Here is a 15,025-nt window from a genome sequence, read left to right as displayed (position 1 = left end):
TCAGTGCTAAGGCACCACTGGGTTCAATCCTCAGTACTGCCAAAAATAAATAATAGAAAATTTGAAAAGGGCTGGGGATGAAGGCCAATGGTAGTGTCCCTAGGTTCAATCTCCAGTACTGTGAAAAAAAAAAAAGACTGATACCTCTTAACAGATTTTCCAGCCCATTAATAGGTTGGAAGAGAGCCGGAGATTTAGCTCAGTGGTGCTGTTGCCTGCCTCGCAAGCACAAGGACCCGAGTTCAATCCCCGGTACCAAAAAAAAAAAAAAAAAAAAAGGTTGGAAGACACAAGTTTGAGAGATAATCCTTCCTTTATTTCTCCCATCATCCAAACAGATTTCCTGGGTGTCGTCTGGGTGCCTGGCCCAGTTCCAGCAGAGGGATGAAGAGGAAGAACACTGTCCCTCCAGAGCAGTCACAGTGCACTCTGTGCTACAGGGGCAGCATGTTCCTTCAGGCAAATGTGCATATCAGTGGCTCAATAAATAGGAATGCAGTTAAATGAGGCACAGACAGCAGGATAATAAAAAGAAATTAGTGACTTCCACAAAGGGAGCAGCACAGCAGCTCACAGGTGTGTGGTGATGTGGAACTAGTTCCACGTTCTAATTGTCTAGTGAGCTCCCTGCTCAAGTCAAATTCTGGACACAGACTGCAGCTGCTTTCTCTCATATGTGGTGGAGTGGTGTTAGAGAGGTAGAAAGTGATTTGGATTTAATCCAGCACAGACTGGTTATGAGAAAAGAGAGAGCATTTTGCATTTCTTGCCCCAAAGCCTGTCAGTGCTATCAACCTGGCTATACTCCAAGAATGATGTCACCTACAGTTGTCCAATTTGCACATCACTCCCTCAAATCAAAACACCACACCTGGCTGAAATTACTTTCTTGATTAAGCATTTTAGGACTTTTTTTTTTTTTTAGTGGCAGTGGTGGTGATGGAGCCAGAGAGCACTGAATTAGGTCCTCAGTCCTTTCTACTTTTTAAATTTTAATTTGAGACAACATCTTGATAAATTGCTCAAGCTGGCCTTAAATTTTTGACCTCTTGTCTCAGCCAACTGAGCAGCTGGGATTACAGGTGTGCTCACCTAATTTAATTTTTGATCAACCATCTACATAAGATGCCTTTTTTCCATTTACATTAATGAAATTAATACACTTTAAGCCAGGTGTGGTGGTGCATACCTGTAATCCCAGCATTCTGGGAAGCTGAGCAGTATGATCACAAGTTCCAACCCAGCCTGGAAAATTTGAGACCCTGTTAAAAAAAAAAAAGAAGACAGAGAGAGAGAGAGAGAGAGAGAGAGAGAGAGAGAGAGAGAGAGGAAAGAGCTGAAGATGTAACTCAGTTTGAAGGCCCTAGATTCAATCCTCAGTGCTGGGGGAAAAAAAAGTACATTTTAATGAAATTTTCATTGTGATCAGTTTTTGTGTAGAGTGGACCCTTGACTTAGGAACTCAATTCGCTTGTGAGGGCTCGTTGTAACTCAAGGTGGTCAACTGAAGGCTCAGGCTCCTCTACACAGCCTTCAAAGTCTCTCTCCTGTACACAGCCAGATCTCAGTGTCCTTAGAGAGACAGAATTAATTTCTCAATTAATCCCATACAGGAAAAGATGTTGTAATGTTCCTTCCAGAACGCTTTAAGGATTAAATCTGTATCTGGGACCATCTGGAAGCACAAGTGGCCAGCATTCGGGTCATAACCCAAGACTTTGTAAATTAAAACTAAAATTCTGGCTGTAATATAAGTTGGTTGTATGTCAGGCTGGTCATAACTTGAGGGTCCACTGATCATCATTTTTGTTCACATACATTTTAGTGATTATAGCATCTGCCTTTAAGTGTTCTAGTGTCTTATTTTCCACTAGGTTCAAATGATCTTATCTCCTACTATGTCATGTTCTATCAGTAACATTCTTTTTGGATTGGATAAAAGGTGAGCAGCTAACCCACAAGAAAATGGTGACCACTGATTGCTGATCAGCTCTTCTCTGACACCTCTGTCAGTGGTCCACACTGGTGAAGTGAAAAGGGAAGTCACAGTATCATTTTGTTCTGGTTTCAAAGCACTGTGAAGCAGGGCTACACATAACTGGTGTTGTTCTTTGGAAGATGTTGGAATGCAGTAGCTCCAGTTAGCAAAAGGAGAAAACATTCTTTACCCACTCCTTTCTTTCATGAAGGAGCAGACTACTGGCACAGGGCAGGACAGCACGGGGTGACCCAACAGTCAGGGACCCCCCCCCCCCGCCACTCTTCCACTGTCCCCTCACTGTCCCTGCTAAATAAATCCATACATAATACCATTTTCCAAAGGGCGCAAAGTTTTTGCTAGAGGTAAAAACCCGCTGAAAGGAATCATGAATACCTATTATTTATAAACTGCACCAAGCTGCAATCATATGGAGCATGCGAGTACAATCTTTCGTTATCGCTAATGGATTGTGATATGAATAAAATGTAAATATCTCGGAAGTAAGCGGCACTTGCCAGGTGTTACAAAGGCGAGATACTTAGCGTCCAGGAGAGAACTCAAGGCACCGTCTAGGCGTGAGCTCTGGGCCAAAATCTGCACAGGTATGGCGAGAGCGCGCACAGGAGGGTCGAGGGCGCGCGTGTCGCCCCCACCCCGACCCCCTACACGCTGGGTTCACCCCAGGCAGGTAATGGACAGCGGCTTCCTCCCCGCAGCGCCGCTCGGCTCGCCGAACCCCTCACTTCCCGCCTCGCTTCCAGACCTTAAAGACGACAGTGACGCCAAAGCACAAGCCAGGAGCGGGAGCCCCCCCCACTTCGGCCCCGGCCCACCCCGCCAGCGGGCTTCCGGCGCTCCGCAGCGGCGCGGGGCGGAGCCGGGGGCGGGGAGTTCTCGCACTTTCTGGGCTCTGGTAGCGCGCCGCACCCGGCGCGGAGGCCAGAAACGCTGCCGGGAGTTGCCGGCCGCCGCTACCCCAGCCGCTCGTTCTTGTTTTTGGCGGAGGCCGCGTCGCCCTCGCAGCCATGGCCAAATGGGGCCAGGGGGACCGGCGCTGGATCGTGGAGGAGCGAGAGGACGGGACCAACGTGAACAACTGGCACTGGTGCGGCGGCGGGCGTGTCCACACGGCTTGGGGTCGGCCTTGGGTCGGCGTGAGGGCCGCCGCCGTGGAGGCTCCCGGGCTTCAGGGCCTCTGGAAGTTGGTCTAGGCCGCGGGGGTGACTTCTAGCCTTTCGCCTCTCAGCCTGTGACCCTAGGGTCCACCACCCGAACTCCAGTCCTCTTGCTGTCTCTGGGAGTTAAAGGGAAGCTAGGAGGTACGCATGTGCGTGGGGGACGTCTCTAGGGGTGGAGTGGAAAGAGCAGGAATTTCGTTCCCCTCCCCGTCCCTAATGTGAGCGCCTCCTGCTAGCCATGCTTTCTTCGAGTTGCGCTCGGTACCCGTTTTTACCTCATCAGGAGCAAGGGATGATGTTCGCCTCGCACCCCCAGAGCCTTAAAGGGATTGTCTTTACCTCCAGGGGTGGAGCACCTCCAGGCCATCAAGGGGATTCTGAGGCAGGGCGCAAGGCAGAGCCAAGGCACCAGCCTATGGAGGTGACACCTTGACTTGGCTCTAGTTTCCTAGGTCTGTCTCCACGGTCAGGGCACACAGTTCCCTCATCCCGTTTTGTCTGGTTTTGTCTTCCAGAAAGGAATACAGCAATACAGTATTTGGGAAGATTGCATGAGATAATGCATATGTGGAAACACTTGACAATTGCTATTTTCGTGATTCAGATTATTCTAATTATTACCACCATTAAATATGGTCTGGGGTTTCTTTGCCTGTCCTTTTCCAAGGGTGAGATTGGTAGACCCTTCCCCAAATAAGCCAGTGTTTTTAAGACAAAATCTAAGTTTGCATGGTGGGTACTAATGTCCTAAACAATGGAGCAGAAGGAGGGTTAAAGGGTATTTGATGGAAAGCTAGTTGGAGGAGCACATTTGTAAATGAGGGTGGCAGGGCTCTGGAGGTGGTGTGAGAGGACTTGGGCTGCCATTCACCACTGTGCCCTTCTGGTCTCTGGCAGGACAGAACGAGATGCCACTAGCTGGTCCAAGGGGAAGCTCCAAGAGCTCTTGGTGGGCATTGTTGTGGAGAATGAGGCTGGCCGCTGTGAGACCAGTGAGCTGAAGCGAGTGGAAGGTGAGGCTTCATGTAGCAGCCGCAAAGGAAAGCTGATTTTTCTTCTGCGAGTGGAACATCAAGCTGGGCTGAAAAGGTGAGGGTCTCAGGTCCCCGTGGGGCTGAGGGCAGCCTGGGGGAGAGTCAGTTCATTCATTTCATTCATTCAGTGACTGTTTAGAACTCCTGCCATGGGTAGGGCACCGACTGGCCTCAGACTTGGTATTTGTAGTTCCTAACACTCAAATGCACTTGGCATTGCTTGGTTCTGGGAGCTGCCCTTTCTCCCTCTACTCGGGCTGCCTAGATCTTAGTGCTCTCAGCTGGGCTCTTTTCTCCACCACCTGTGAATTGGAGCCTCAAGCTGGTTGTTTTTCTTTTTGTTTTGTTTTGTTTTTGAGACAGGGTCTTACTGTGTAGTTCAGGATGACCTGGAACTCACCATGTAGCCTAGGTTGGCCTTGAACTCGTGATCCTCCTGGTTCAGCCTCCTGAGTGCTGGGAATACAAGTGTGTGCCACCAAGCCCAGCTTCCTCCTCATGTTCTTATCCTGTGTGAAACCTTCTCCTCTATCCTGTAGCTAATTGCAGACCTTTCATTGTGCTCTCCCTCCTTTCTTTTTACACAGAGCACTAGTACTTTGTACAGTATATGGTTTCCTAAAGATTCTTTACCGTCTTTGTCCTCCTTCCTTTTCTCCCTCATTCATCAGGGTAGGAATTTTTTAAATAACATTATTGAGCTATAATTCATATACGTTATTCACCTATTTAAAATGTATAATTCAGGTGTTTCTCATTATATTTACAGAGTTATACAGCTATCACCACAATCAATCTTAGAACATTTCTAAATGTCAGCCCAGAAAGAAACCTTGTACTATTAGCAGTCACTCCCCATTTCCCACTTCCCCAAGCCCTTGGCAGCCATTCACTGACATTTTGTCCGTGTGGACTTGCCTCTGGACATGGTGTATTGATGGATTCATGCAGTACACTGTGTGGTATCTGGTGACTGTCTTCTTTCACTTCATGTTTTTCAAGGTTTATCCATGTTTAACATGTATCAGTATTTTGTTCCTTTTTATGGCTGATTAATATTCCTTTTTTTTTTTGGTACCGGGGATCGAACTCGGGTCCTTGCGCTTGCACGGCAGGCGGTGAAACCACTGAGCTAAATCCCCGGCCCAGCTGATTAATATTCTATTGTATGGACTTGCCCACTCATCAGTTAATAGGCATTTCAGTTGTTTTTACTTTTTGGGTCTTTTGGCTGAGTTCTCCTGTGGTACCTAGCTCCTGGCTAGGAAGACAGTATGTGCCTAGTGAAAACTTGTTGAAATAACCAAGGATGCAGAGACATGGGGAAAGGAAGAGGAGGAGAGAGATCAGGTTGTGGAAGATTTTGCAGTGTTCAGGTCTGGGCTTCACCCCTGGAGTCAGCTCCTTTCTGGAGAGTCTGTGAGAGAGCAGCCCAGTAAGCTGGCATGGGCCTCTGTCCTTGTGGCAGCCTTGCTAGCAGGAGCCAGGCTAGAGCCCAGGCAGGTATTCAGCAAGCATGAAAAGCATTCCCATCCCTGCCTGGAAACAGGACCCTCCAGCTGGGAATTTGCTCTCAGTTGTTCCTTCATCACTGCTGCTGGCTGCTTCATAGCAGAGTCTGGCTCCCTGCTCTGTCTCCCCCAGGACAGGGCTCTATTGCCCTGAGAAACCTCTCAGTCTGTGTCTCTTTTCTCCCTGGGTTCAAAGCAACAGTGAGCTCCTTTGCAGGGTAAGACCCATCCTCCCCTTCTGGAATAAAGACATAGTTCCCCAGATCCAGAAGGGAATGGCAGCCCATGGCCATAGCCTGAAGAAAATGGTCAGACATCTAGAGGGGCTCTCTGAAGAGGCCATCGTGGAGCTGATCCTGCCAGTTGTCATGAATTGCATGAGAACTTGAAGCCTGTCAAGCCAATCCAGTTCTGGAGAATGAAGAGACCAGATGGTGCCATAAAGCCGTGGAAGCTGTGGTGTCCAAGACAAGGCCAAGAAGGCAAGCAGGCTGGGCACTGACCCAGGGAACACCCTCCCCTCCATCCCACTTTTCCGTGCCTCGTGCTTCCTGCACATGCATCTGCAGGCATCTCAGGCTGTAGCTGCAGATGAGAACTGGCTCCTCCCATTTTCATGTTAGCATTTTGTCTCTTCCACCTGCTCCCTTCAGAAAACCCAGGCAGAGTAGTACCTTGAGGGCTGTCAGCCTGAGCTGGGGGAGGACTCCTTTTATCTTGGAGAGCTAAGAGTTACTAACTTTGGGGGTTTTGCTAGTGCAAAACGAGCAACTAGAGAGGGTGGGAATCATGCCAAAGCATGACCAATAAGGAGAAGCCCAGAAACCCATGTGTATGCCAGGGGACCAACCTGTACTTTTCTGTGGTCAGGGCTCTGACTGGGCAGCTGTGGTGATTATAGTGGAAGATAAATGAAACCTGTAAACCTTTTTTCTTTTTTCTTTTTAAAATTTTATCCCCCCCCCTTCCCTTCTCTATGTACAGAAGCTTTGTTTCCATTTCTTCCATTTTCACTTTTTTCTTGTCCCTTCCTTTCTCCCTCCCACCCTCCTGCCTTGTTTCCCTTCCCATTTAAGCACTTCCCATTTTCCAACATCTATTATACATTTCAGCCCTTATTTCCACTTGGTTTCTCACACTAGAGAAACAATGCAGTATTTAAATGTGTGCATCCAAATTTATTTTGCTTAAGAGTATGGTCTCAAGGTCCATCCATTCCTTTTAGTTATAAATGTCTGAAGCTTGTTCTTTATGGCAGAGTAGTACTCCATTGTATAAAAACCCACATCTTTATCCACTCATCAGTTGATGTGCATTTGGGCTGTTTCCAAGATTTAGCTATTACAAACTGTGCTGCTGTAAACATGGATGTGCATATGTCACTGTGGTAGGATGCTTTTAATTCTTTTGGGAAGATACCATGAAGAGGTATAGCTGGGTCAAATGGAACCTCTAGTTTTAGTTTTTTGAGAAATCTCCACACTGATTTCCACAGTGGTGTAAACCTGGTTTAAAAAAAAAAAGGTTTCTTCTCTGACTCCAGAGAAATTATCTCCAGAAGATTGGCATCAATCCTAAATTAAATTTATGTGTTGCATTTATGCCCTGTGCCCCCACCAAGCTGCTAAAATAGTCCCACTTGTGGTCATTGGAAAATAAGCCATTCCTGAGGCCCATATGGGATAAGCTCCTTGAGCTCCAAGGGATGAGGAATGCTTTCTGCTGTATATCTTAGCCTTTTCCAAAGTGTGTTGTGGCAGTGAGGTGCCTCCAGACAGTGTCCAGTGTGTTTTCTGCTGTCTAATTTCTGAGTGATGTTCTAGTTTGTTGACCCTGTCACATCAGCCCAGTAATCATTTTGAGCTTGACTGTACTAAATCTTTTATTCTAGATTGATATAATAGTGATGTGAAATTAAAACAAAAAAGACCCAGGGGGCCGGGGATTTAGCTCAGTGGTTCCGGCACCTTCCTTGCAAGTGCAAGGTCCCGAGTTCGATCCCTGGTACCAAAAAAAAAAAAAAAAAAAAAAAAAGACCCAGGCACAGCCAGAAGACCAGCTGCAAGGGCTTGCCAACCCCTGTGCTGTTTTCTAGCAGCAAGTCCAGGTGCTTGGAGTCCACCTGAAGTTCCCTGAGCCACAAACTCCCTCTGCTCATACTTTCCAGGATCTGAGCTTTCTGTCTTCCCATCCCTCTCTCCCTGTCAGGATAGCCCCTCATCCTGCTTTGACACTGGGATAAGAAAAACATGGATTGCTGACCAGCTGAGGACTGCTGGCCCGACTTCCTGTGCCACACTGACTAGTCCCATCCCTGTCTTGGCTGTTCCCCTTGGAGATGGCCACAACCCTGTGACAGAGGTGGGACCCTGTGTGGGCTGTTGGGCAGGGCGGTTTTGCCTAAAACCAGTTTTTGTTTTTTTTTTAAATTGAAGAACCATTTTGTTCATTTTTAGGTACAGTTAAAGAATCTGGTGCAAAACACAAGGGATTGAATGAAATACCCAACTTTTCTGAAGAAAGTGAAGTAGATGACACTGAGGTATCTGATGGAGTTTTCTTCTTCCTTTTTTAACAAACTTTTGCTATAGGCGGCCATTAAAAAACTTTCTCAGGGCCGGGGATTTAGCCCAGTGGTTCCGCCTCCTGCCTTGCAAGCGTAAGGACCTGAGACCTGAGTTCGATCCCTGGTACCAAAAAAAAAAAAAAAAAAACTTTCTCAGACTGATCTCCTGCAGTAGTTGCGGTGATTGTGGAGGGCTCCTTGGCCCAGAAGGATCACTTTACTGTGGGGCAGCCTGGTATGGGAAGCCGAGTGGTATAGGAAAAGGAAGAAGCCCCAAACTCCCCAGGGGCCAGGTGTGGGGTCTGGGCTGGTGACTGTACCATACCCCCATAGCCTTCTCATCTGCAAAGCAGAGTTAGTTCAAGGGTGTCACCAGGTTAAGTGTGAATGTATGTACTGTAAAGTGCTTGGGCTGCTTGCATGGCTTGCTGATTGTGATTTTGTTTCTCTTCCTCTGTACTTTCGCTATTTCCCTTTAATAGTGACAATTCTCAGCTTTAGCTGTGATCTCCCTTGGTTATGTCTCATGGTTTTTTTTGTAAACTAACAATGTGGATTGTTTTTGACTGTCCCTCTTGGGAGTTGGAGCCAGTGTAGATCCCTCCCTGGCTGGGAGTTAGTGGGCTCTTTTTGCTGTAAGCTTGGCTCTGGGCCAAGACCATTTGTACAGCAGTTGTATTTTCCAAGCCAAGGTAGTTAGGCAAAGGGTCTTCTTTGGTTTGTGAATGTATTTAGCATGAAGGCATTCTGAGATAATAAGAATGAAATCCTACTGGGCAGTGTGTCTTGAGACTTGCTCTTTTTGAAGGTTATCAAAAGCCATGCCCAGGAAAAGCCATAAAGGTGAGGCTGTCTCAGACATACCTTTCATACCTTTGCTACACTCGGGCTGTAATTTTACTTTACTATATTCAGATCACTGGCTGAACAGCTTTTCAGCAGCAGTTAACCTGGTCTTCTAGAGTTCATCCCTCAGTAGCATTACAGAACAAAATAGATTTCAGTGGGGCCTGTCTGGGATCAGGCCCAGATCAGCTGAATCACTGGGACCTGAAGTGGTTCCAAGCCAGTGCCTCCTTTTTGCTCTGAGAACACCACTGAGCACTGTGGTGCTCACCTCCTTGGTCTTCTCCCCTGTACCTTGTGCAGTCTGTCTTCCATTCTTCTCTCTCACTCAGCTCTCCTCCCTGTCAAAAGAGTGTAACCCGAGGCCAGATTATGTGGGAACTTGATTTTTCTTAATTACTGTGCTTTGGGGTTCTAGACCAGTGCTGTACAACATGATACGAGCCACATATGCAATTAAAAACTTTTTAATAGCTATATTAAAAAAAATAGGTGAATTTTTTTTTTTTTTTCTAACGAGGATCAAACTCAGGACCTTGTGCTTGCGAGGCAGGCGACGAAACCACTGAGCTAAATCCCCAGCCCATAGGTGAAATAATTTTAACAGTGTTTTATTTATCCCATTATGTAGAACTATCTTAATATGTAACTAATGTAAAAATTTTCAACAAAGTATTTTACATTCTTTTTTTGTACCAAGTCTTTGGAGTCATGTGTATTATTTAGCGCAACACAACTCAGCTCACACCAGGCACTGGTGGCTGCCATACTGGACAGCAGGTTTGTAGCACTTCAGCTTATACATGCCCACAGTTTTGATGCAAATGAAGGGATTCACATTCTGTGGAGTCATTCAGAATTTGGCCACCATCCCCATCAGTGCACCTGTGATTAACAGCCCTTACCTACATTATGCCCAGCTACGTTAGGAAGAACCTGTCTCATTTCTCAGAGCTGCTTCTTTCCTCCCTGTCACAGTTCTTTCATCCTTGTGGCCAAATGTGTAATACATGCAACCACATTTTTCTTAGGTTTGTATTTTTCTCATTTGTAGGTGAACGTGAGTAAAAAGAAAGGAGATGGGGAAATACTGAAGGATCTTATGAAAACTGCAGGCACCGCCAATGTCAGGGAGGCCCTTGGAGATTACCTGAAGGCACTTAAGACCGGTAAAGAAGGCACCATCCCTTGTGAACCAGAGGGTCCCTTTTCTATTTGCCCGAGTTATGCTCTGGACTGTGATCTGGATTCCCAGGTTAGGCTCCAGAAACACCCTTTATGCTGCAGCATAAGTTGTAGTGCAGGGCCGGGGATTTAGCTCAGTGGTTTCGCTGCCTGCTGTGCAAGCTCAAGGACCCAAGTTCAATCCCTGGTACCAAAAAAAAAAGTTGTAGTGCAGATGTTGAAAGCTAGTCATAGGTAAGGCTATATGTAGGCCATCAGTATTGTGCACAGCAGGAACTATTTTGCCTACAGCATCATTAGTTTTCTGGAATGGAAGTCATCTAGTTGGTATGGTAGTTTGTGTAATTTCTTGTTCAATGTCTGTCTTCCCTGCTAGACTGTAAGCTCCTTGAGGGCATGGAAGGTGTCTGTCTTGTTCACTGCTCTATCTCCAGCATCTAGCACAATGCCTGGCACAGATAGGTGTCTAATAAACCTTTGTTGGATGAATGAATGTATGAATGAAAATGACTACAGGTATCACAGTTACCACTGAGATACACCCAGATAATCCCCGCATAGCATGGAAGTGAAGTCATTACCTTCTCTAAATTGGAGAAGTTACCAGCCAGGCAGAATGATGGGCAGAGCCTTACTCTGCACCTTATCCTTGGATCCTGCCCACGGAGTATCCTAGGTGTTGATGCCCACGTGTTTGGGTGTGTCCCTCCCCCTTCCCCAAGGCCTGAAGACTAGAACAAGCTCGAGGTGGTGGTTAGGCAGTGAGAGTCTTAGGTTTTGACAGTGGGTGAAGGGTACAGAGCTGCTAGTAGTTGGTCATATAAAATCTATCTATTTGGAAAAGAGCTTTTGAAAAATTTTCTGGTTTCTAAGAACTTGATACAAATGAGGTATTTGAAAGGGAAAAGAATAAAGGCCTTTGTTTCTGTGGAATTCATGTAAAGGATCAATTTTATAAGGAAAGATATGGAATGGCCTTGAAATCCTCAAAATACTATAGGAATTATTTTGATAAATATCAGTTCTTTTATTTCTTCATACTCTGTTTTGGGTTTTCTACTTTGCTCTTTGTGCTTAACATGAAATAGGCCTTTCTAAAAACCTTTTCCCATGTCTCTTTATAGAATTTACCATGGGAATGATTTTACCAACAAAAGCTTCGACAAACCAGGAGTTGATTGTTAAAAGGAAACTGAGTGAAAATACCTTGCAGGTATGACCTTTGGTGGCCAAAGTGTAGGGAGGGAAAAAGGAAGTGTACAGCCTTTTGATGATGGAAAACTGTGAAAATAGGAAGGGCATTAACCCCCCCCCCCCCCCCCCGCCGTGCAGTCCCTGTAATAATTCTTTTTTTTTTTTTTTTGTGGTACCGGGGATCGAACTTGGGTCCTGGCGCTTGTGCAGCAGGCGGCGAAACCACTGAGCTAAATGCCTGGCCCGTCTGTAATAATTCTTTATTTGCACATTTTGTTGTAGAAATTATAAATAAGATTTATTTTGGGCTGGGGATCAAACCTAGGGCTTCATGCCTGCTAGGCAAGTGCTCTAGTATTGAGCCTATAACCCTAGCCTAAATCTTTTGTTCTTTGTGCAAGGAAATGTATTAACCCCCTTTTGTGGGCTAAATAATGAATTTAAGTCAAGACTGCTGTAAATGAAGTGTTCTTTGGTGGCAAAATTACAAAGCCAGGGAGCTGAGGCTCGCTCACATATCACAATGGAAGAACTTTCTCTCTTAACTTTGGGATTGGGAGATTTTACATCCTCTTCTTGGAATTGGGGACCAGGAATGTGGGTGTAATTAAAACCTATTAGCCTTAAGTGGACTCATCTTTCATTCCATCCTGCCAGTCTTTATTTGCCTGTTCAATTAGAATTGGGGAATTTAGCTATAGCCTGTGAATGGAATAGACTAAAGAGCTAGAAACGGTGAGCTTTGTTCCCAAAGGCCAGGACTGGTGGAGCTAAGAAATAAAAAAGGTTTTTCGTGATGCTTTCATGTCTAGAAGGGGTAGGGTGGAATCTGGGACACTTTTATTGAGAAGACTTAAATCTTGGTATCCTCAACTGTCCTCTGGAACCTTTTGTCTTCTTGAGATTCAGGCCTCCTCTCCAGTGGCATTGGGTGTAAAGATTCCCACTGTGGCTCTGCACATGACAGAACTGTTTGATACAACAGTGGAACAGCTCTACAGCATCTTCACTGTGAAAGACGTTAAGTCCCCAAGCTAGGACCCTACATGCTGATAATGGGGAAGATGTGCCACAAGAAGAGCTGGGTTTTGGTGTTGATTGAAGGGCTCTGGGATGGTGCTGTCAATTTAGCTTCTCAGTAATTCCAGTGAACAAAGATGGGCGCTTTGGGGACTTTATCAGTAATGAGGGGATTAGTTGACCAAATTTTCTCCCTCTAGGAAGAGAAAGCTTTTGTGTAAGCAAAAGCTATATATCTAAGATAAAAGCAAACAAAAAACCACACTGTTGCATTATGTACTTTACAGGGGTGGAGATGGAGCTTAGTGGTTTCTTAGCTTAAGGGCTTTCCTAGTATGTACAAGGCTCTGAATTTGATCCTCAGCACACACATATGTGCATACCTACACACATGAAAGGTAGCAGTAGCATGTGTTGGAATAACATGTTTGTTTTGCTTGGCTAGATGGTGCAAAAATTTTCTAAATCTCCTGCTGTATTAGAAGCTGAAAAGGGAGGGAAATTCCAAATGTTTAATGGGACCATCACTGGTGAATATATAGAACTGGTAAGTAATTTCAGTTAAAAGTAGTAAGCTGGCAGCTGGGCATGGTGGCCCAGGCATATAATTGCAGCACTGGGATTCGAAGGCAGGAGGATTTCCAAGTTCAGGCCCAACCTAGGTAACTTAGGGTAAGACCCTTTGTCTCAAATTTTGTTTTATGTTTTGTTTTTGAGACAAGGTCGCGATGTGTAGTTCAGGCTGGGCTCAAACTTGTGGCAGTCTTGCTGCCTGCTGGGATTATAGGCATGCCCCACCATGCCTAGCTTTTCAAAATTTTGAAAAAGGGCTGGGGATGTAATGCCAGTGGGAAGGTACTGGGCTCAATCCCTAGTACCTCAAAAAACAAAAAACCAAGCTGGCGCTTAACTCTTCCTTCGGTTAGTATTACTCTGTCCATACTGTTTTTAACTTGTTCTGGATTTTTATCTGAGCTCATAGAATCTTGAGAACATTATAAAGTTGGTTGTAAAGCAAAATTAAAAATGTTACTTATAATCCTTTTAAAGGAGCTCTGAGCCTGTGGAGTAAACATGAGCAAAGCTCACCCTCCTGAGCTGAAAATATTTATGACCATGAGTCACTGAAAGTAAATGGTGGCAGACATGTTCAAGTTATGACTGTAGTGATAGATGAGCATGTGGAGATGGCAGTGAGTGGCTAACAGAACAATATTGGAATGGTGGTTATACGAGGAAATGTATCATCATATTGGAAGCCTTGGAAAGAGTTTAATGACTGTTCAGCAGAGAAATCCACATTCCCCTCCAAAGTGCTAGTTTCACTAGGTCACGTACATGTTCATATTAAGTTGTTAAATGAACTTTATACTAAGTAATAATAAAGATGCTTTTGGTTTCTCATTAATTGTGCAAATGCTTATGATTTTACTAGAAACAGGTCCAAGTCCCAGCTCTTCCTAGAAATTCAGGTTTTATATATGTAAAAGCTGTTCTCCTGCCGCTAAAATCATTGAAGTTTGTGTTGCCAAATGTCAGTTGCCTCACCCTAGACATTGGCCCTGTTATGGCTACCAGTACTTTACTGGATGTTAATGCTATTCTAAGACATTTTGGCAGTACAGACAATGGATCATTAGTGGTGCTGGCGTGTAAACTAGAAATCGGGACTCTGTTCACTGATTTTTCTAGTAATTAGGGGTTTCAACTGAAAATGTTCTCAGTCACATTTCCCCTTTGATTTCAGTTAATAAATAGAAAGATCGTCATGAAGTGGAGATGTAGAAACTGGCCAGAAGGTATGTTATGTGCCCTTCATCTATAAATGTTCAGAAAACTAAAGCTGGTATGTATAAATTTTCCTTTTCCTAATGCAGTAATAAGGCTCCTGTTTTTCTTCTAGAACACTATGCAACAGTAGCACTGAGTTTTGTACCTACTCTAGAGCAAACGGAATTACAATTGGACTGTAAAGGAGTTCCTACCTGTAAAGAGAACATGAAATTCTGTTGGCAGAAGCAGCACTTTCAAGAAATAAAAGGTTTACTGCAACTGATCACCCTAAATGGTTGAAGTAGGTTTTATAGGGTACTTTTTCTAATGGAAAGTGTCATGTTTACCTCTTGTGAGTTCTTCCTCAAAAAAAATCTTTATTTTATATTTGATGATATCCATGAAGAGAATTAAAAGCATTGACTCAGACTCTGCATTGAGTTCAAAGTAGTTAGCAACTCAGAATTAAGTATTCACTTTCTATAGATGTTCCTCTGGAAGTAGATTGAATCTGTGCGTGCAAATAGCTGAAGTTTCTCAAGCTAAAGCTTGTGCTAGCAAGCTTACTTTCAGCTGTACTTTAAGTTCAAGAAGATAAAAAATAAATGGCATGATATACTGTTCCTTTTAGTGTTTTTAAGGTGTATAGCTTAGTCAAGTGGTGGCATGTTGTATTCAGAAGCATGTTGGTGTATGGGCTGGTTGGCTGTATTATTACACCCCTCCCTGCCCTCCTT

General features: G+C 44.9%; 1 protein-coding gene and 1 pseudogene across 1 annotated transcript; both read left to right on the top strand.

The window, feature by feature from the left end:
* Nucleotides 1–2,864: 2,864 nt before the first annotated feature.
* Ahsa2 (activator of HSP90 ATPase homolog 2) lies at nucleotides 2,865–14,912 on the top strand. Its single transcript, XM_087216024.1, is given in 10 exon segments — nucleotides 2,865–3,086; nucleotides 4,057–4,210; nucleotides 4,212–4,248; nucleotides 8,161–8,246; nucleotides 10,171–10,285; nucleotides 11,426–11,514; nucleotides 12,399–12,515; nucleotides 12,961–13,062; nucleotides 14,263–14,314; nucleotides 14,419–14,912. Coding segments are annotated over 10 exon segments (1,002 nt in total). The 5' UTR covers nucleotides 2,865–3,006; the 3' UTR covers nucleotides 14,589–14,912.
* Nucleotides 13,072–14,285, top strand: LOC110346116 (small nuclear ribonucleoprotein G pseudogene; annotated as a pseudogene).
* Nucleotides 14,913–15,025: the final 113 nt, after the last annotated feature.

This window comes from Heterocephalus glaber, unplaced genomic scaffold (genome assembly GCF_053883595.1).
Source record: "Heterocephalus glaber isolate CG9 unplaced genomic scaffold, H.glaber_assembly_v1.0 deba00001457, whole genome shotgun sequence".
In the NCBI taxonomy this organism is placed as follows: domain Eukaryota; kingdom Metazoa; phylum Chordata; class Mammalia; order Rodentia; family Bathyergidae; genus Heterocephalus; species Heterocephalus glaber.
Note: the sequence above shows the minus strand (reverse complement) of the source record. Positions and strands in the feature narration are given on the sequence as shown.